This window comes from Gobius niger (genome assembly GCF_951799975.1).
Source record: "Gobius niger genome assembly, chromosome: 21".
NCBI lineage: Eukaryota > Metazoa > Chordata > Actinopteri > Gobiiformes > Gobiidae > Gobius > Gobius niger.
Window position 1 is genome coordinate 18,552,644 of NC_136872.1, and position 23,112 is coordinate 18,575,755.

At 40.7% G+C, this 23,112-nt stretch overlaps 1 protein-coding gene across 8 annotated transcripts in view; it reads left to right on the forward strand.

Annotated features, from left to right (window-relative positions):
- Window positions 1-23,112, forward strand: part of LOC306980501 (phosphatidylinositol-binding clathrin assembly protein) — a 215,025-nt gene that overhangs the window by 121,058 nt on the left and 70,855 nt on the right. For 5 of the 8 annotated variants that reach the window (XM_079579921.1, XM_079579917.1, XM_079579923.1 and 2 more), the window contains exons 7-10: window positions 1,805-1,911; window positions 8,086-8,127; window positions 20,409-20,494; window positions 21,853-21,976. In XM_079579921.1, coding sequence (XP_079436047.1) covers window positions 1,805-1,911; window positions 8,086-8,127; window positions 20,409-20,494; window positions 21,853-21,976 — 359 coding nt within the window. Of the gene's footprint in view, window positions 1-1,804; window positions 1,912-8,085; window positions 8,128-13,621; window positions 13,643-20,408; window positions 20,495-21,852; window positions 21,977-23,112 lie in introns of all 8 variants that reach the window. The other 3 variants (XM_079579920.1, XM_079579918.1, XM_079579922.1) reach the window with 3 other exon arrangements.

A 23,112-nucleotide genomic window follows, 5' to 3' on the forward strand; every position in this document is an offset into this window, starting at 1 on the left:
CACGGACGAGTGAGCAATGACAGTCTAAAAATAATCCGTCCCTAGTTAGGCTTTTGAGAGGGTTTATAAAAGAACAGAAAGATGAAAAATCAGTAAAAAGCATCAAACAATACAACAATAAAAAGAAAGAAGAGAAGACATATCGGACCACTTCCCACCTCAAGTTCAGCCATACAGTTCAGTGCTTGCATTTTTGTTGTTCTTCAGCCACAGCTTCAGCTTTTGTGAGAAAAGTCTCAGGTCCATTTGGGGCTTTTGCTCCAGTGGCAAAGAGTTCCATAACTGAGTCCCTTTCACTGAGAACGCAGACTGACCCAGAGCAGTTTTGCACCACTTCACTCTGCAGTTTCTGCTGACTCCAGCTCTGGTACTTACTCCTTGATAAGTATTACTCTGTCTCACAATAACATGTACGTTTTTGAGGTTTTAATTATGTGGAAAAATGAAACTTTCAGTAAAAAGTATCATCTCTGGAGATATATGTCAAGTCAAGAGGAAGCCGGAGGGCCGCCAAAAATCTGATCTGATCTGATCTGAGGGCCGCACTTTTGGGCAACACTGCTATAGACCAAGGGTAGGCAACAACATTTGGCCCCCCAAGAGGATTTTGAAGAAATATTATTTCACAAATCAGAGACCAAGGGGATCATTTATCAATGCAGGTGCTAAATAGCGAGTGCAAGCTCAAGAATAAACTATTCTATTTTATAGGCAAGTTGAACTTAATCTATCATTTGATGAATCATGTATTACAGCAGTGTTTTTCAACCTTTTTTTAGCCAAGGCACATATTTTTCATTGAAAAAATCACGAGGCACACCACGAGCAGAAAAAGTTAAAAAATAAATAAATAAATGCAACTCTGTAGCCTATATTCAGTCATTCTCATCAAAGTGTCTTGAATAGGAACACCGTATAGTCTCGCCAGCCACAATGCCATTGATCATCACAAATGTGCTACCTGCGGCCACTTACTGATATGGAAGAGTATTACATGGTTACTCTGCCGATCACTAGAGGGCACAGACATTCGAAAACTGTACATTATTTGCGGATAATAATGATTTTTTTTTTTTTTTAAACTAGTTGAAATTGCATAATTTCCCAAGGCACACCAGACAATATCTCACGGCACACTAGTGTTCCACGGCACAGTGGTTGAAAAACACTGTATTACAGTATTAGTAGAAAATGCATAAATCACTTTACTGACTGTGCTACTCACTTTGCACATGAGCAAACACTTAGTAAACCCCACAAATATGTGATAAAGTACTCTAAAATGTGGAAAGTACCGTCAATATTTTTACATTTCCCAGCATATATGATGTGCGAAACTGATTTGTAGAAAAAAGTTGCTATAAGTAAATGTTTTATCACTCTATTGTAGCTGTTGTCATATTAATACATGTTTAACTGTTGGATATATCAGATAAAACTTTAATTTACAGCCCCGAATATTGTTCCTCTATGGCGACATTTTTTTTTAGCTGTTTTTGGTTCAATCTTCAGTCTGATGATGGACTTTTGGACTTAGTTTTGTCTAAAGCGATATGGGCTGACCATTTCAGTTGATTTTTGGGACGATATTGTTAGTCTATGACCAATGATGCTTTACACATGAACGCCACTGTCACCCTGAGCACTTACGCAGCAAATACATTGTTATATATGACTATTTTGTGTATTAACTTCTGCCGTTCTGAAATTGTTATAATAATCTTCCTTTGCAAGATTTTGGAATGCAGAAGAAAGAAATCATACATATCCTTTGGTAACATGAAGATTTGATTTGTTTTCACAGAGAAATATTTTGACATGAAGAAGAACCAGTGTAAAGATGCGTTAGACATCTACAAGAAGTTTCTGTACAGGATGACCAAGCTGTCGGAGTTCCTCAAAGTGGCAGAGGTACAGTCTCTCACTTCCACATTCACAGTCCCAGACAAACACATAAAGCAGAGAAAACTTAGCCCATGTACTTTGTTTCTAATGTGATAAATACTTTATAGATGCCCTGAATGTCAACTTTTATGCCTTTTCTGATACTAGCTCAAAATCGTAAATGCTCATATTTTTTCTAAATAATTGATGCGGTTCATTTCCATTTAGATTGCCTTAGATTAGACCGTCGAGTCGATGGGCTAAGACTTTTGGGGGGAAAAGCTCAGCAAGCAACGAAGTCTTACTGTGAACGATTGGTTTTATAAGTTTGATATTTTCTGAAAACATTTGAGCCAAGATTTGTTGTTTTCTTTGGCAACGGTTCATTTCAAAACCGTTGCCAAAGTACTAATAGTGGGAGTTCTGTTTACGTAGGTCTTGCAGTGTGTTATAATTGTGCCAAAATTTGTCTTAAATGTTGTTGAAAAGAGTTAAGTTTGTTGGGTTTTAGGAGGGATTCAATTTCTTTGGTGCCGCAAATTTCACAAAAATTTGTTCCAAAACTAATTCAACAGCAAATTTTGGTTATTTTTTACACAAATGTTTGCTTAAAAGTTGTCAAGTTTGTTGAATTTACTCAAAAATTCAAATTCGACTTTATCCCTGCTTAAGAGGAGAGAAGGACAGGTGGAGGCATTGATTTTTAACATCTTAGTTTTAATGTCAGTGTGAAAAAAAGACCAAATTTGCCGAGTCGTGAGCAGTAGTTATTCAGGAAATCACGACAACGTCGCGGCGCTCCCTCGTTTTCCTCGCGTGTATTCGTTAACAAATATTGACTGGTTTGGTATCCATGTGTAGCACGAAAGGCGATTGAGATGACGCTGTTATCCAAATATGGTCGTTTCCTTTGTGGGAGACAGCAGCGAGAAATAAAGCCAGAGATTTGTTAACATCTCATTCCTAGCCTGATTTATGCCATTTTTATTTTGCACTCCTTTGTTTTCCATTAATGCACTTTGTTGCATTTTGTGTTAAAGGAACTATACAGAGTTTAAAAATGTTAAAATAATGTACTTTCCTCCCCCTGCATGTTCCAGCAACTGCCTCTAAAATCCTGCACTGTCACTCAAAAAGCTACTTCGAGTCCGAATTGTCGTCATGCACGAGCTTAATATAGAAGCTGCAGTTACACGTAAGACCTTAGGTGGCAGTAGTGAGTATAAAATGGCTAACTTGCATCTAGCCCCTTTGAAGCAGTAAGTATCATGTTTACCTTAATAAATCCTTTCCGTAGTCCCTCTGGGGGTAATACAAGATTGGAGGGTCTTTCATCTCCCCCTGGTGTCTCTGTCCAGAAAACCACAATTGCAACTTCGCTGCCTCTGGGTTGGAGTCACCAATACACACTAATGGAATCATGTAGAAGAAGCTAACAGGCTAACGGGCAAAGCTAACTGCGGGCTAGCACTACTTAAACAGTATTTACAGCCAAGTTTGAAAAAAAAAGTTCTCCATTGTATAATTATTGGATGTACAATATCCCTCTGTCCCTTTGTGTAGTATTTACTCTCACGGACAATTAATGATTAAAAAAACGCAACATGCTACGACACCTGCAGTGGCGCTTATGTCCTCTAGGGGCATGAGTTACGTAGTACTGCTTTAAAGGCACTAGATGCAAGTTGGTCATTTTATACTCACTACTGCCACCTCAGGTCTTACACATCACTGCAGTCTCTATGTTTAGCTCGTGCATGACCCGAATTAACAACTTTTTGAGTGACAATGCAGGATTTTTGAGGCAGTTGCGGTGAATAAGCCTTGCTATGCATAAAATGGCAAATTACAGACAATTTAGGAATACATTTTTTCTTCATATTTACATAATTAATCTACAGTAAACATTTCAAATCTCCAATTTTAATTTTTGTCCTCTGTTCAGCTGCAGCATCTCACTTTAATCTAATGTTTGCAAATCTTCAGAAATGATAAAGCCATAGATCTGTGGTATTATAATACTGCATTTGGGCATTAAAATAACATGGAAAAGCCTTGAATTTAACTCGCTCCTCTCCGCACACGCCCTGAAGTCGTCGTAGTTGCCGTATAGTCTGCCCTACATTCAGCCTGGGCCCGTACACTTATTACCGCCGCATGTATCCGTGTATCTGAACCCAAAATAGCGCGTGGATGGAGGACGTGGCTCGCCGCTGCGCTGTAGCTCCCTCTGCTCCGTGCACTTCCGCCTCTCCCTGACAGAGATGGATACTCGCGGGCTCCTCTGCGCCCGGCGCCCACCGATCATCCTCTTTGTTCAGCCTCGTCGACACAGCAGACTCCAGCACGCTGAACATGGACCCGAGCTTCACGCCTTCTCAGGAAAGAAACAAACAAAACAAAGATTAGCATTTAACATACTGAAAAGATGATGTGCAGCTGGACTAGATCAAGGAATTAAATATGAGTTTGCATAAAAAAAAACATTCAATCAAGTGAAAAGTGGAGGATTTAAAGAAGAAGAAGGAGGAAGTCAAAAGCAGGGTTAAGTGAAGCAACAACTGTTTACACAAGGTTTCTGCTGGGAATTCAAAAGCATTAAATGAACTCTGCTAAGATTGCGGCCTTACATTTCTTTTAAAAGCATTAAGTTGGACTCCAGCTGGCGAAAGCTAAATTTAATGTAAAATAATTATGTTGCTCGACTACCTTTTGCTGCATAAGTTTAATCAAAACAACGTCTAAAACACATTCAACTACAGTTCAAATTGTACACACTTTAATGCACTTAAGATGCACTTGCATCAAAGTTGTTTTTTGAATGAGGACATGTCACTTATGTTTGGAAATCATAAGAAATTAAATACATGCAGATGTAGAAAAATGGCCTGGTTTTCAGTGATGAAATCTGAATACAGAACCGAGCCAGCTTTAAAATTAAGGTTTTATTTTCTTGATATATTATATACGATTTTTTTTTAGAGGATTTTGAATCTTGGTGAATAAGCAATAATGTATTGCAAAAGTAATGAAAGTACTTTTTCAGTAACTAAAGAATAAAACCTATATCCTCCGGGTACTCCGGTTTCACCTACTACTAAAAACATGTACAATAGACCAGGTTGAATGAGAGTGAGTTTGAGAGAGCACATGGGGGACAACGGATGGAAATTAGCCCGAGGCTACAATCCGGTGTGGCTTGTTTACATGCATGAGACCCATGTATGTTCATTAACATGCACTGTCCCGACCAAATAAACCAATAAATAAATAAATAAGATCTGCAGCTGCAAACCATCAAAACAAATGACAAGAGAAAATGGTGATAGCAAAGAAAAAGGAAATCTGTGACTGCACTTTTGCTCAGTGGCATTATTACTATTTTCAGTTGATATTTTGACAAAAGTAACTCAAAAGTAACTCAAAGTAGTGTAACTTAGTTACATTTTTGAAACAGTCATATGCAATACAAGCATATTATATTTTTAAAACTGTAACTACTAATATAGAAAAAAGTATATTACCATTTTAAAGTAACTTGCCGAACACTGTTTAAATCCCTCAAAGGAAAATTAAAAATGTTGTCCAAGACTGTAAAGTTTGGAGTCTAAGGACTCTAAAGTTTTGTAACTTTTTGGCACATACACCTGTATACTTGTACTGTATATCCCAGAAAGGAGAAAACCTCAGCCGCCTTTTGTGCTACACATGGATACCAAACATGTCAATATTTGTGAATGAAAACAACCGTGAAAGACCAAAGTAGTTGTAGTTATTTCCAGAAAGTCTCCTGCTCACTGGCGAATAAAACGTAGATATAAACATCGTAAAGGGGAGTTTATTTTACTCTGACACTAAAACTAACATGTGAAGGGATGTTTTCACCTGCCGTGTCTCGCCTTAAATCACGGCTTAAACAGTGACTTTCCAACCCACGAACCGACTTCTACTCAAATCTGACACGACTCAAAGCAAAACCCCGGGCCTGTTCTCTCCCCGACAGCGGCGCCTCGTGTTCTCCACCGACGAACAGTAAAATAAATGGTCCCTATCTAATCCCTTTGTCTTTTATAATTATGTTTGGATGAGCCCCCACTGGGATAATTATTTTCCAGACATTTAAATTAAAACAATAGCGTCCCATTGTGCAAAAATTAAACAAATTATTAGTCCATAATGAGGTTTGCTGTTTTTTTTAAGTGGAGTCAGCTACTTTTGAAAAACTCTGGGTGAAGGCAGCCACCGAGGGCTCCTTTACATGAATGCTCTCACGTTATGTTGGAGTAGAGAGACTTTAAAGGGGTTTATCTTGTTAGCAAAAAGCTCAGATAGCTCAAAACAAGCAAAGAAAAGTTTCATGGAGATTATTTTGGCATTTTTTGGTTCATTTTCAAACCAAATGCCAAAATAACAACACAGTACCAGCAGCGGTAGTAGTTCTTATTATTACAAAAGTAGCAATAGTTTTCTAAAAGAAGAATTGTGCTAAAATGAAGGCCTTTATAAATGTTATCGAAAAGCATTGGCTCGGTTTCCAGAAGGCTTTAAATCTGAATGTCTTCAACAATATGGCCCAAAACTTACTCCACAGCGTTGCTTAAAAGTTGTCAATTTTGTTGAATTTGCTTGAAACTATCATTCCGACAGCTGCACAGTGTTTGTAGAGTATGTTTAGTAGTAAAATTGTAAACAAAATGCCTCGGTCCCGTTCAAACACTGTCTGGTGGTCGTCTCTGTTTTCTCAGAGAGTCCCGTCGCCTTTTTATTGCTATTACTTCGCATATTTTCCTGGCTAGTCGATAAAACGGTGCATGTTGGGCCAAATTTGCACGAGGGAGCCACATTTAGAGAGTTGAATAACTGATAAGTAGAAGCTCTGCACACTTAAGAAGGCGACAGGTGCGTAAGAGAGGAGAATACTTACATTTTTCCATTCTGAGATATGTTCTTACCTGAGCTTAGACGAGTTGATACGTACCTGTCTGGTCTTTGTGCCCCGTGGAAGAGCGTGGTCGCTTCTAACTTCACCCCCAGTTTGGAGCTATAGGAATATACTGGGAGAGGCCAAATGCTAGCAACATCTTTGGTCTTTTTGCGTTACTGAGGGCACACAGTTCTTCCAAGCTGAGATATGTTCTTACCTGAGCTTAGACGAGTTGATGCGTACCTGTCTGGTCTTTGTGCGTGCGCTCAGTCATGCAAAAAGACCAAAGATGTTGCTAGCATGTAGCCTCTCCCAGTATATTCCTATAGCTCCAAACGGGGGTGAAGTTGGAAGCGACCACGCACTTCCACGGGCACAAAGACCAGACAGGTACGTATCAACTCGTCTAAGCTCAGGTAATAACACATCTCAGCAAAACCTCCCTTCCACTTTGTATTTATAAGGAAGCAGTATCCAATCAGGAACAACCACATTGATTGTATAGTACCTAATCAGTGATGATTAGGTACTATACTATAGACTATACTGGAGATTATTGCTTTGGTGTGAAAGGGCCTTAATGATTGCAATCTTTAGCAATGATAAATGCATAGATTTGTAGCCATTAAAATGACATGAAAACGCCTTTAATCAGGGTATTAATGTATGGTGGACCGTTTAGCTTTTGCGTTTAGCATTTGTGTCATAAGAAATGTAGTATGTGGGCAAAGCATTAAATTGGACATTCTGCCACTTGTTTACATTGTAATGTAACTGTTTATCTTGTTAACTTTTCCTTCCGTACAGGGTTTTATCGGTCAACAGCACATTGCATGACAACGATATGAACAAACTCTCAGTGGATTTTCTGTTGTACAATTGTAAGATATAAAAGTGTGAAATATCCGCACTCTTTTAGCAAAATAAAGATAAAAGCAGCCACTCATTTCTGAACTTTATGAAACGATTGGTTAACTGTGTCTAAGTCCCGTCACTGTAGTCTGTCTAAGGATTTGTGGACCGCTATATACGTCTCACCCATTACCCATAATCCACCTGTCCTCCTCATTGGCCACGCCCCATTACGTCACCGTGCACGGATTGGTCATTGCTCCAATCCCACACTCGTCCAGTCCACAGATTTCCATGTTTTTTTTTCTGTTGTTAACGTTTTGAACACTGCATGAAGTAATGGACCCTGCATTTCTCCATTCCTCCTCCCTCTTCCTCCTCTTTTTTTTTTCTTTTCTTTTTATTTGCTTGTTTTTTGACGACAGCAAGTTGGAATAGATCAGGGAGACATCCCCGATCTCTCACAGGTCAGTGTACATCTCACACTCCACCTCTGTCTTTGATTTTGGACCTGGTTTTTTATTTCTGTTTGAAACATGGATTGGTGGTTTCAAAGTTCCTTCTTTCTGCTTGCATCCTGTCTCACGTCTGCATTGTCCTTGTTACTGAAAAGCAATGGTGCACCGTGGCCACACTGAAAACTACGACACAATGCAAGTCACGCTGATACAAAAGACTAAATATTTTTAAATATTTCTAAATAGCTAAAGTAGAACATATTTATTAGAAAAAGATAAGTTCTTTCTCTGAAGCGGCAAAGAGATGGAGAGGAAAGAGAGTGATTGGCTGACAAAGTAGCGGCTGACTGACAGAAAGGGTCTAGCTGCAAAGAAGTTTGTACGTTTAAAGCTGTGGTTGTCGAATTATTTTCTCGCAGTAGAGGAAACTTCATTTGGCAGCATAGATCTACATTTTACACAAAGAAAAACAGACCGTGAGCGCTGTTGTGTGCCTAAATATAGCACATTTTCTTCCAGTGCAAACCAGGAAGTCAGAGGCTAAATTAGCACAGTGTTAGCATTGGCGGTCTTTGCCCCATAGAAATAAAAAGGAGAAGCGGCGTTCGATCCTAACGTATGCAGTCAATTAGCAAGAAGGTTCGGGAGACTTTTCAGAGTCCGTTAGCCTGCTCAATGTATTATTCTGTAATCCGTTAGCATTAGCCATGAAACATCGCGAATTATGAACGATCCAGATGTTTTCAGCTGTTGTCAAGGTAAAAGGAAAAACACACACATCCCAGTCCTGTAATTGGCGTGCTGGATCCAAGGCAGGTAGTTTAGGAGGTAAAGGAAAGATCCGCACAACCAGATTGCCCCCCCATCATGTCTGATGAAGGTCTGTCCTGTCTGATGAACGTCACGTACGGTGTAAGCAATTAAAAATAGCTTTTGGGAGCAATCTGGTTGTGCGGATCTTTCCTTTACCTCCTAAACTACCTGCCTTGGATCCAGCACGCCAATTACAGGACTGGTATGTGTGCGTTTTTCTTTTTACCTTGACAACAGCTGAAAACATCTGGATCGTTCATAATTTGCAATGTTTCATGGCTAATGCTAATAATGATTCAATTACTAGCATCATCATGTCTGATGAAGTGCTCCTTCAGCTGTTGTCAACCCATCAACCACATTTAGGTGATGTTCAAGCTTAATTAGAAATCATTACTGACCTTTTGAGATTTTACTTTAGATACAAATTATTGTTTAAAAGCTAAATGCTGACTCAAATTCAGTTACGTTTTTGTTTTTTGTGAGGTCGGATACACATCCAATGGCCACTAAACTTCATCTTATAAAATGTTATTGATAAAGAAACCACAGAAATGATATAAATGCCATGAAAAGGGCAAAGCATGCCTCCACATTCGTTAGTATTGCGCCTGTCTTGCCTATTCATTTGTATGGGGATAGAAGGTTCCATTTAACAGCACATTTGTAGGAACAGACTCAGGGCCAGATCTTGTGGCGGCGCACGGGGCGGCGCAGGCTCTTGGCGAATTATTTTCCGAGTGGCTGCGCTATATGTGCCATTCGCCTCCGCCACCTGTGAGGGGGCGTCACAAGAGGAGGTGACTGCACTGATGGAAACACGGCTGACATTCACTTCCTCGTTTACATTGCGCTGTCTTGCGTTCTTTCTTAAGCCTTAGGCTCTCACAGGTCAAACTAAAAACTTTATTTACCCCATCGTGAGCTAAACGACGTTCACGTCTCGAGAGAAAAAGAGCTACAGCGTCCGCTGTGGCGCGGATCGGCCCGCGCTCGGCGTGAACGCGAAGCAAAACAAAAGCACATGTTCACCCCCCACTCCCACACAACCACTCTCCTGGACACGGAGTCAATCTGGTTGGAGGAAAATGTCTGTGTCTCCACCCACTAAAATGCGCTAAGTCTGGAGTGGCAAGATCACAAAGTGCGCTCCGACTGAGCGCAAAATGTCACGCTATCGTCTCCGTTTTGATGCACAAGATCGGGCCCTCAGAGTTAAGGCATTTTTGTGATTTCTATGTTCCGCCCTGTTCACAAGCTTCTAATGAACTCAAGTGAACAATTGGGATGTGGAGGGAGAGTCTGGGAGAGCTTGAAAAGCATTTAGGCAACAGCTGAGAGATTTCACTCAACAAACTCCAACTTTCACGCTTTGATAACAGAGTAATTTGGGTAGAGCAGTGTTCAAGCATACTTTTAATGTCTTCTGCATTTCAAAGCAACTTCCGAGGAGCTGGCCAGCCACTCACTGTTTCTGTCCAAAAGCAGGAGCGTGTGTGACTTTGCTCATACCCAATCACTTCTACGATAAGTTCTTTCACAATCCAAACAACAATGCCAATTTGTAAAGCGTCACTCACTAGTTTATAAGAGTTTGGAGATTGGCGTGTTGTCCATGTACTTCGCTAAGCCGCCAACATAGGGTTCAGACTAGGAAAGGTGTGTTCTCTGGCTGGACATACTGGGGAGAGCATCTGATCATTGTGGATGTTTTTGAACCTCCATCCATGACATTTCACGTCAAAATTCATGCGAGAAACTTCAGTTCAAATGCCTCTTATCTGACCCCTAGTGTCGCGCAACCAAATGCCTAACCACGTGCGAAGTGCAGGAGACAATCTCAGCCCCTCAGCCACAAATCACTCGCTATACGGACTTGAGCTCAGTGTAAGTTCGGCTTTATAACCTCAGCGTCATTAAATATAGATGCGCAAAGCTGTGATGACTCTTCCCTGACAGCGAAGGGGAGAATCACTTGTACTTTTCAGACTCGGTGTCCTCAGATTACTCGAGGAGTTAAGCGCCTCAGCCGCAGTGCATTGTCTTTGCTTTTGTAACGGTACACGTCCATTCTTGCATTGTCTTGTTAGTCTTTTTCACTGTGGTCCTAATGCACCTCAAGAGTTTACCCTCCTCTTCACTGTTTTTTCATTTGAACTTGTCTAACTCAGTGTAATTGTCTTGTGTCCGGGCAGCTCCCTCGGCGCTGATCGATTCTGCCTGTCCTGCCTTTTTTCCCTCTAAATGCTTATTACAGATGATGCGCCCGAACACAAGTCTCATCGGGAGAGATTCACTGCAGCGAAAAGTTATTACCAGACAGTTTCATATAGGCTCAGGATCTTGTGTTTGTCTTAATCGTGACCCAGCGATATCATTATGGATTTAGTTTGTTAAACATTTAATGCAGTTCTCTTCCAAATCAGGAATAAATGACACCAGAATTGACCTCTTTCATTGCTGGTAAACAGAAACAATCAGGTAAAGGGCCTTTCATTTTGAAGATCTAATGTCTAAACCAGGAAAACTCAAGCCTAACTTAGATGTATTTTGTTTGTGGACACTCAGCCAAGGAGTATCCATCGAAGAAAAAGGTTAAATCATTGACTGGACTGGGTCAGGTAAAGTTGAGGACGTTTCGCTTCTAGTCACAGAAGCTTCTCCTTAAATGACACTATTACCCGAACTGTAAGGGACTAAAAAGACTGTGGATTCCCAAGATGGGTCTTTGATAAGGTGAAGACAAGAAACAGAGCCTAGAAGGAAAGCCATCCCTTATGAAGCAGGAGTAGGAGAAAAGCTGCAGAGGATTTTCAGACAACACAAGATACCGTTATATTTCAAACCAGTAAACAATTTGAGCCAGAAGTAAGTCCATCCTAAAGAGTAATATAGTTGACTCTATTCAGTGCCAGGAAGGTTGCGGTGAAATAGGTGAAAACAAGCAACCTCTCTTCGAAAGAATGGCGCAACACCGCAGGGAAAACCGCAGTGGTCCACAGTCGACTGTCCATCTCCATCTGAAAGCCACTAACCACACTTTTGAAGAGATTGAAATATTTGCTAGGGAGAAGAGATGGTGCGAAAGGGGAGTAAAGGAAGCTATCCTTGTATAAGAAAAGTGGGGGACTTGAGGCATGCCTTGTCCCCGCTCCATAACGGCCTATTGAGAGCAGGTGAACAACCCTCTTTTGTTAAGCCTAATGGGTTGAAAACGCCCATCGATTCAGCGAAGACCGGCTAGTTGAGTGATACTGTAAACAACTTTAATAGGATTTTTTTGGCAGTCTGGTTCCCTCCTCCTGGGAGGAGCCCTAACAGTTTGGGTCATTGTGTCTTTTATGACCTGAAGAGCTATTTTAAAGTTATCCAGAGTGTTGCTTTTTCTGGACTTTTTTTTTGTTGTAATTCATGCAGTTCTTATATTTGAAGAGATTCGTGGACCTAGGCTTGTGCTTGGCTTGCGCATTTCTATGGTATCAGCTACCCTGCATTAAAAACAGTCTGACCCGCTCCACAGTGCACCTGAGGAAAATTACTAATAGCACCAGACTAACCATATAAATGTCTGTGTTGATAGAATAATTTTTGGAATATAACTGACCTTTCATCACATGAATTATCACATTTTGAGGGACTGTTTTCTAGCAGATCCCTCCGCTGCTGCGTAGCTTGTACAACCACGAAGCTAATGCTGCTCAAATATAAGGTCTTTTAAATGCAAAATGATTAAAATTATCAACACAGACATTTATATGGTTAGTCTGGCGTTATAAGTGATTTGCCTCAGGTGCACTGTGGAGCGGGTCAGTCTGTTTTTAATGCAGGCTAGCTGATACCATAGAAATGCACTAGCCTAGTGCCACGAAACTCTTCAAATATAAGAACTGCTTGAATTACAAACAAATATCTCCAGAAATCAGCAACACTCTGGATAACTAGGAAATGAGGCCCTGTGTCAAAAACCTGAAATATCCCTTTAAGAAGCATCTGTGACTAGAAGCAAAATGTCCTCAGCTTTACCAAAACCTTATCCAGTCGATGATTTAACCTTTCCTACGGTTAGATGCGTTATCTAATAAAAACATGACCCTGGAATACAAGTTTTCTACTAAATTGGCTTTCTCTTTAGTGCTCACTGTGATGAAATAAAAGCCTCCATAAGCTGTTATCTCTTTGAAACAAAAGATGGAGACGATAACAGGCTGATTTAACGCTTATTTCTTGACTTAGTTTACAGTGACTTTATGTAGCGTTCAATCGAGGAGCCGCAATCTCTCGAGCAACACTCTGACTAAAAATGCAACTTCTTTCTTTGTAAAGTTTGGATTCAAGACTCGAAAGAGCTTCGATGTATTGTGATTGGAGTATTGTTCGTCAGACACTTGAAGCTCCTAAAACATTTCCATTCGTTCTTCTAATGTCTGCTCCTCGCTTAGTCTTTATCGCAATTGTAAAATCAGTGAAGTAAAAGTTGGACAAAAAAAGCTTCCTTTTGCCTGAAGAGAGAATCACAAATCCTCCACACAAAGAAAAGAACCTGTTCGCGCCTGGCTGGTATTTAACCTTGGTGGTGCATTAGTAAAATGCTGTTGGGCGAATGCATGACCGTGTGGGTGGCACTGAGTTGATTTTATAACTGCACAAAGTTGTTCAAGACGCTTTTCTTTCCCCTCCTTCGCTGCGGCAGAAGACTAAAGGAACTTACCTTGTAGGTGGTGGCTTCCCCTGATGCTACTTCACTCTCTGATGCATGAGCGAAGCATGTTCTTGTTTCCCCCCTCAGGCCACGTTTTCACACTTATACAGAGCTCTATGCCAAAGTCTCAGAGTGCAACTGGAAATGTTAGTCGTCTGAACACATAGAGGATCATTTATCTTATCAAGACAGGTGCTATATAACAGGTGCAAGGTGAAAAATAAAATAGGCAATTTTTTTTTTCATTCATGTTGCACCTAATTTACCATTCGGAATAGCCAGTACTACTGTATTAACCTCTTAACCCCCGCCTTAAAGGAATAGGCTGCTTTTTTTTACATACTTAGATATGTTCTTACCTTAAAGGGACTATAGGGAATTTAAAAATGTTAAAATTATGTATTTCCTCCACCTAGATGTTCCAGCCATGCCCTAATGTGTAGAATGAGCTCAGACCTGTTCACCACAACTGTCTCTAAAATCCTGCACTGTCACTCAGAAAGGTGTCACTTCGGGTCCGAATTGCCGTCATGCACGAGCTTAATATAAAAGGTGCAGTTACACATATGGCCTGAGGTGGCAGTAGTTAATATAAAATGGCCAACTTGCATCTAGCCCCTTTAAATTAGATGAGCTGATGCGTAACTGCCTGGTCTCTGTGCGTGCGCTCAGTCACACAAAAAGACCAAAGTTGTTGTTAGCATTTAGCCTCTCCCAGCAAAGTATAGCTCCACACTGGGTTGAAGTTTGAAGCTACCAAGCTCTTCCACGTTTTCCCTATTTAAATAGTTACGTGAAAAGTTACACGATCCAAGTCTAGTTACACAAAATTAAACATGTCGATTTTCTAAGCGGATAAAAATGGGAACTATATTGTAGGGCGTAATAACACCTTAGGAGTACTTCGACGTTCGCGCAGTAAAGTCATAGTGCTCTATGTTATCATGCCTACAATATAATTCCCATTTTTATCCGCTTAGAAAATTTACATGTTTAACTTTTAACTTATTTAAATAGGGAAAGGGTGTAGCTTCTAACTCCCCAGTTTGGAGCTATACTTTGCTAGGAGAGGCTAAATGCTAACAACATTTGTGTGACTGAGCGCACGCGTAAAGACCACACAGGTACGCATCAACTCGTCTAGGCTCAGTTAAGAGCAGTATGTAAAAACGTTGGCCATTCCTTTAACCAAGTGCATTTCAACTCCAGTTCAGCTTTACCCAAATCTACAAAACTACAAACTGCTATTTTGACACTTTTTTTCAAGAAGCTTTTAGCCACACTGGTGTGGCTAAAATGTGCTCAATTCAGGTGGGGGTTACGCGGTTAAAGCCCCAAATCTGATATGTAATGAGAGAATGTTTTGCACATGAGCAAACGCTTGGTAAATTACCCCCATAGAGTCGCTCTTATGATGAAGTATTAGTTTGTTTCGGCTCTGAGTCCAGACAGTTCCCAGTTCGTTGTTGAGATTATCATCATTTGCTGGACTGGGTTGATTGAGTAGGACGGGACGCCCAAAATCATCAGGGACCCGACTCCCAACTCGAAAGACTAATAGATAGTTTATATCATTTTTTGCCTCTCCTTCCCGGCGTCCTCCCATACCAGCATTATCTCCAATCCCGTATTATCACTAATGTATCTCTCCCAACTGAACTCTGTCGTGAGGTTAGCGTAGCTGTCAAGTCTCGGGAAACCACCATATTTGGTCCATAACTTGACCGGTTTGCTGGGACGCCACCCTGTTCAGTGCTCGGGCCTCCCCGGGGGGTAAGACTGTTGAAGGTCTGACTACGAGAACGAGAGGAACCAGAGCTGCTGAAGATAGAAACCAAGCTTCCTCTTCTCAATCGACCCAGACCAGTCGACGATGTTCAGATCTCCACTCCAGGTTTTGTACAATATGACTTGGATTTCATCAAAGCAGGAAAACCCCCAAAGTCCAAGCCGTACATATTTTACTGGTGCTGGCATTTGTTTGTAGTAGAGTCATGCTCCTGGATATGTTCTTTCCAATCCCCCTGTTAAAACCCGCTTGCCGTCGTCTGTAAACGTGTGATCTTGGCCTGAATGATCAGTGTGTGTGTGTGTGTTTGTTTTGGACCCAGGTGGCCTCAGACAGAACAAGACCGACTAAAGGCCACGCAGCCTCATGAATGAACAATGAGCCCCCTCTGCTCCATCTGCATGTTCTCATCCCACCTGCACTCAAACCGCACACGCCAAAACAACGGGTATCCACGCGCGTCAGAAGGGCTTTCATTCAGAATATTAAACTCTGACTGCATTGTAAACATTTGTGACAGAAAAACAGACCATGTGCGCTGTTGTGGGTCGAAATATAGAGCATTTTTCCTCCAGGGCAAACCAGGAAGTGAGAGGCTACAGTAGCACAGTGTTAGCTTAGCGGTCCGTTGTGCAGTTTTCATTTTGACATATAAGACGGCATCTCTGGAATCGCCCATATATGGTCGTGTTTCAAAACAGTTAAGGGGGAAAATGATTTGGAGAAAAATCTAAACTTTCTCTAATTATTCAAAAACGACTAACAAATGCTGAATTATGAATATGGTTTTCTACTGAATAAAGATACAAAGACATGGAGAGGAGCAAAGTGGTTCAACAGCCCATAAATACATAAAAAAACAGAGAATGCTAGCATGATGCTACATTCTAGCATCGTGCTAATGCTAACGCTAGCTAGCGCTTGCTATGACTACGGTTTTTTCGCTTCTACTGAACAATCTGCTGTGAATAAACATCCACATGGACCCAATTTAAACTTGACTTTATTTGTATGTGATGAGTAAGTTTATATTTTGACAGAAAATGGTTAAAAAGAGCGAAAAACTGTGTTTCCCAAAAGATTCTATTTTCCCCCTCGGTGAAGCCACGCCCCCTTCTATGACGAGATGCCGTCTGTATCTATAGGCCAGTGTAACGCCTCATTTGAAAGCTAAGACCAAGACAAACTGATGTTAACGGATCTTTGTCCTTGCGTTTTTGCTGCGTTGTCGTCACTATTTTTACATTCTTATTTCATCCAATTTTTGCCACTTTTGAGTGTTTTTGTTCGCATTAGTAATCATTTTAGGGTTAGGTTAAGGGTTGGCTATGAATAAGCGTATTATTAATGGACTATTAGTATGTTAACAGATAAAAGTATATTGAGCTGTGTGTTAATACTTTACAAGCATGTTATTCATGCTTGTTAATACTTAACGAGCACACCTTAATATAAAGCGTTTACCAAAAAAAGTATTTATACTAAAGACAGGCTGATTCTTTTATGAGCTCTTTCAAAATCTTGGCCCTATTCAGATTTTTTTTTTGCATTAGCCGTTAGCATCAAGACACAAGTTTCCTCAGGTTAATTCTAATTGCTCTTGACGCAATGTTTTTTATCAAGATGCTGTGACTGTCCATCTGTCATGGTTGGCGTGGTGGAACGAGGAAAACAAAACCCAAAATCAGGACTGCAACAAAAACTGGTGATGTTTAATAACTGAAAGTGTTGGAAATGACAACAAAATCCAAAAACAGAAGGAACAAAAACTTAAAGGAACCAGGGTTGACACTGACCAGTGAACCAACAAAGGACATGGGAAACACCGGTGTATAAACATAGATCTCATACAGTATAATAAAGTCTTGATGTCTCATACGCGCTGCTGGCCAATGGAGGTCGACGTCTGCACACGACGGCCATCTTGCCACAGGGAGCTCGCTCACTCCTAACATTGTGTTTTATGGCGCATGTACTTTTTAAATAACGATAACTTGCTAAATTTTCGGTTTGGTTTGTTTTAGACGTTAGAGAAGTAGTTATGACACTTTATACTTATGAACATGATCAACATGTTCCAGCATTCAGAATTATAGCCACGTTAATAACGTTTGTAAGAAACTTAACCGCTTGTACAACCGTCAAGATTTCAGCGAGATAGCCAGAAAGCCTCCCTGTGGCAAGATGGCCGCCAGTTATGCCGGATGTGACTCCGCCTTAAGACATCTAGCCTTTACTATGTGATATCTATGGGCATAAATACATAAGGAAACAGGGCACAGGGGTAATCAGGGCGGGGCAGGCAATTAACACAAGGGAAGTAAAGCAAAATCACAAGGACTGAACACTTGTCAAAATATAACACAGGACTAGACCAAAGACAAGAATACAAACAAAAACAGGGGAACAAACAACGAATCATGACCCTGTCAGTAAATCACTGCCTGCCATGTAATCTTGACCTATATAATTTTTTGGACAATAACAAATAACGGGACAAGAAGAGCAGCACCTCCTGAGAAGTCACTGCTACACTCTACACCAAAGAAAGGACCTACCAAATAAAGAAGAAACTTGATTTATTGTAGCACCTTTCGCAGATGAAATCAGAAAATGCTTCACAATGAAATGAATCAAAACCTGTCAAAACAGACAATGATTAAGTGTAAGTCATTTTTAGTTTCATATTTTCGTTCATATTTCGCCGCGCTCCTCAACAAGGCCCCAGCGTGCGCTCCTTTGAAAACCGTCACCCTCCAAGCACCCTGTCATCATCGTAAACACTACAAGAGCAGAACACGAGAAATCTTTTTTTTTTTCCTTGCTTGTATCCTCGGTCGCAATTTAATTTGAGATAAGGCGCATTGACACAACATGGGGAAAGTATTCAGCCCGGACCCCCCGTCTGAGAGAGGGGCTATTTGTGCCTCAAAGCTAATATTGACCAGCCTGTCCGATCGGCCCATTCCAGTATGCTGACAGCTAAAAAGGCTACGGTTTCTCTCTGGCTGTTTGGCAAAAAGCCTGTCTTCGTCTGGCCACAAAACGCTCCCGAAATGAGAGAGGAGGAGGGCAGAGAGTGCAGTCGTACCAACGGCTCGGCACATTCTTGTGGACGGAGGCAGACATGACGTTTTCATCCTTTTCTCTCGGCAAGAATTTCCCCTTTCTCCTTCCGCGAAACCACAGAAAGCTAAACTGTTGCTTCTGTAAGACGCAGTGGCCGTTCAGCTTTGGCTTTTAAAGACTTTGGCACAACAGTTGCGAGAGAGAAAGGGTGCCATTGTGCCAAATCGAAGCTAATTGTACTAATTGTAGTCCATTTTGAGCCGATAGCTTAATGCCAATAAAGGGGAGGAACACACTTGAACTGCAGCATCAGGATTAAAAGTCATTCAGTTATTGTGCCAAAATTAAAGAGCTTACATGTCTTTAAAAATCACCAACTGGTGTTAAATCCTAATGTCTTAGGGAAACATTTACATATTTCTATTATATTGGCCAACCAATATATCGGGCCAATATTAAGGGATTTTACTATATCAGCAATCGGCCGATCTAGCACTGATACAAGCCGATATCACCAGGACTGAAAGTGATGGAGACTTCCCGTGTTTTGCTTTGGGAAGAGTGAAGTCATGGCTTTAAAACGAGTCCCCCCATAACCTCCTAGTCCTCAGGGGAACTGAGTAACATCGTGATGAAAATTGGTTAGCTACAAGTTAGACTAAAGTTAGCTAGTTTCGCTAAACCTAAGTGAATATCAAGATGCTGTATGTCATTCTGAAGCACAGAACTTGGAGAATTAAATCGCTGAGTTAGTTTTAATCTCTGCAATTGTATTTTCGATCACCGTGCAAAATGCAGTGGCTAGCAACAGTACGCTAATGCTAGCGGAAGCTAATCAAAGAAAACAGAAACTATGATTGACTCATCTTAAGTAATGAAACAAAATCAGCCACTGCTGGAGCGGCCAAGTATTTATGTTTTTACAGGATTATAGACCAGACATTTGGAAAAATCGGTCAAAGATATCGGCCGTGCATATCGGCATCAGCTTTAGAAAAAACCCATATCGGTCGACCTCTAATTTCTACTGCATAGCTTCGTCAAAATAGCAAAACATATGTTTTAAAACTGGTTCCCAGCCTATTTTTTTGCCTCGCGGACTCCTTTCAGGTGTTTATCTCCGTGTACCCCCTACCTCGAGGATTCTGCCAATACTTTCACAGCGTGTTCAACTAAACTCCGATTATCCAGAATTGTGTTGTTTGCGATTTTACGGAAAAAACATTAGAATTAACTTTCCCTTTACATCAATTTAGAAATTTGTCTTTGTCTCACTTCACCCCCTTCTAAACACTGGTCTAAAACACACTCAGCTGCAGTTTTGGCTGGATTTGTATCCTATTTTATGCTCTAAAGTTGCCCGTTGTTTGCAATTTGCTTTTGAATATCGAAATCCTCCCTCATTCCTTTGTTGTGGATAGATCTGAAGTGGAGCATTTGCCTGTTGCGCGTGTTTAAAGCTCAGCTAATGCATCTCTTCTTTGACGCAAAAGTACAATAAAGACACTGCATATTTCACATTCTTCGGCTCATTATGCAAAATACCGAGATTTGCAAATGGTCTTTATCCCCGCTTGAACTGCCGTAAAAAGCGAAGTTTTCAGCCGGACTGCGGTAGTTTGCTGCAGCGCTAATTGCACAGGGATGACAGGACCTCACAGCTGGATAATAGGCCAAACAGAAACAAGAAAATTGCACTGATACAAAACAGTAAAACCGCATGAAATTACAGAGACACTCTCCATCTCTTCATCGCTTCTTTCCTCTCCAATGCTCGCTGCTATGGCTTCCCCTGCGCCTTTCACCTGACTAACTTTGTGTTTGTGTGTGTGTGCGTCCTGTTCTCAATCCTCAATCGACCTATTCTCCAAAGACGATGTATCCCCTCACTTCGCTTTCTGTCTGAAATGTCCCTCACAGGCTCCCAGCAGTCTGTTGGAGGCTTTGGAGCAGCACTTGGCTTCGCTGGAGGGCAAAAAGACCAAGGAGCTCAGCGCAGACACCAGGTAGGTTCATAAATCTCTGTCGGAGTTCATGTGGATGTAACAAGAGCTGGTTACACATGTGCCCCAATATGACCTTGTGTGTTTGGTCTGGAAAGTAGCCTAACATGTGTGTTTGGGGATGTACAGAGTTTGGAAGCACCAAACTCAAAATAAAGAAGAAATGCAGGAATTTTCATGGCACAAACTTTGCAAAGGACAAGGTTTAGCTGCAACAAGGCACGCCACTTTAGGCCCTGGAGCTTCAATTTTGATGTGTACATATTAGGGGTGGGACTTTAATGCGTTAATTTCGATTAATTAATTATATATATTTTAACACGTTAAGCGTATTACCCTTAATTTCCCCCCTAGACCAGAACTCGCGAGCCGAAGCCTTTCTATTTGCGTGTTTCTGGTACACCCCTATATCTGACGCACATCCGCCCACAACAGCAATGAACAGCCCATTGGAGATCAGTTTAGTTTTAAAAACGTCCTGATGGGACGATAGACGCTGTACTGCTGTGTGCGGGTTGTGCAAAAAAGAGTTCTCCGTCCACCGTAGTTACTCAAGTCTAAAATACCATCTCAATGTAAAACATGTTGGGGCATCGAGACGTCCTTGATGCTAATGTTAGCGTTAGCCTCAAACACAGAGACGTCCTCGATGCTAATGTTAGCGTTACCTCAAACACAGAGACGTCCTCGATGCTAATGTTAGCGTTAGCCTCAAACAAACACTCCAGCCACGCCCACTGTGAGCCACAACAACCCTAACCCTTGTCAGGATAAGAAATGGCACTTTGATTTGATTTGAACTTTTGATTTGATTATCCAAACTTTTGACGGGTACTGTACCTGTATTCATCCTCAATCTATAAATTTGACAAAGCGAGGCAACTTTATTTGTAGAGCACAAGTTATACACAAAGTACTTCAGAGTGCTTCACCAAGTAAAGGTAAAAAAGTCCATACAACATAACTAATCATTACAAAATTCAAAATGATCAGAGTTGAGACATGTTTCTTGATTCTGACTGCATCAAATTGAAATGTGGTCTACATTTATGACCATTAAAAGGTTCCGAAAAAATGTACATGGAGCTGCTTAAGCATTTTTGCCTGATCATATTTGAATATCTACATCTATAATGTGTGTCTGGCAAAAGAATCCAAACCAAATAGCACTAGCTTTTGTGAAAGTAGATGTCTTTGTCCGGTATTTTCATGGCACTGACTTCTGTCTTCATCATAATATTGATGCATTGCTTTGATAGTCTTGCTGTGTGTGTGCGTAAAGCGGCGCAGGCCAAAGCGACTCTATTCGATTATTAAATGGCTCATACAGATTACGGACATATTGGATTACCGTGTTTCAGGGCGTCCACTCTGAACAGCGCGGTCTCATCTCTGTCCTCCACCGGGATGTCCTTCAGCCGGATGGATGAGAAGGAGCGGCAGCAGGCCTTGGAGGAGGAGCAGGCTCGGCTACTGGCACTCAAGGTACGGATACTACTGAATACTTTTGAGCAGAGCTGTGGCATAGTGGTTAGTGTTATTGTCTCCCAGCTGGAATGTCCCGGGTTTGAGTGAGTCTTTAATCCTTAAACCTAACGGGGCCGTTCTGTGTGGATATATACTTGTTTTGCTTCATTTGTTGTTGTCTTTGTGTGCCCTTGTTTCCACTACCACTTAAAAACATGTACAATAGGGTTCACTCTGGGGCTGAAAACGGTATTCTGAATCTCAGTTTGACTCACTTGGTCAAATAAGTGTCAAATATAACATACTATGACAACAAACATAGAGAAAAATATGTTGAGGCTTGTCTCTGTGCTGCTTGGCATATTGTAAGCGGATACTTTGTGCTTATATTGGATTCACAGCAGTAGAAAGTACTTTATTCAAATTAATGGTGCATAATTAAGGTGAAAACATTGATTTTTCACGCTGTGGTCAATGTTGAGATAGTTTTCTCCCTTAACATCTTACTTTTAATGTCTGAGTAAATGTTGACATATTTAGTGTCCACGTGTAACACAAAAGGCGACCGAAATGATGCTGAAATCCAACTTCCTTTCTGAGAGACAAACAGTGGGAGAAAAATACAGGTGAAGATGTTACTTTAGGACCAGTTTTCTCAATATGAGGTTTTATTTCACTGTTGCGACAATATCTCTATCTATATCTCAATCTTTGTTCAGAGGTGTTTGTTAAAATATCTTATTCCCAGCCTCATTTTCAAAAACAAGACGACAGTTGAATTTTTAGAATCACTATCTAATTAAAATCTTATTCAAAAACTAAACAAAAAATCCAAAATCCCATCTGAAAAATCCTTGTTACTAATATACAGGTGCTCATCATATAATTAGAATGTCATGAAAAAGTGCATTTACTTCTATAATTCAACTTAAAATGTGAACCTAATATATGATATAGACTCATTACATGCAAAGTGAAATTTGGGGTTTTTACAAGCTGAGCCATAATGATAACAAATAAAGGCTACATATCTCATTTTGCATGTAATGAGTCTATCATTTATTAGTTTCACAGTTTAAAGGGACTATACGGAGTTTCAAAATGTTAAAATGAAGTATTTACTTCCCCCTTCATGTTTCAACAATGTCCTAATG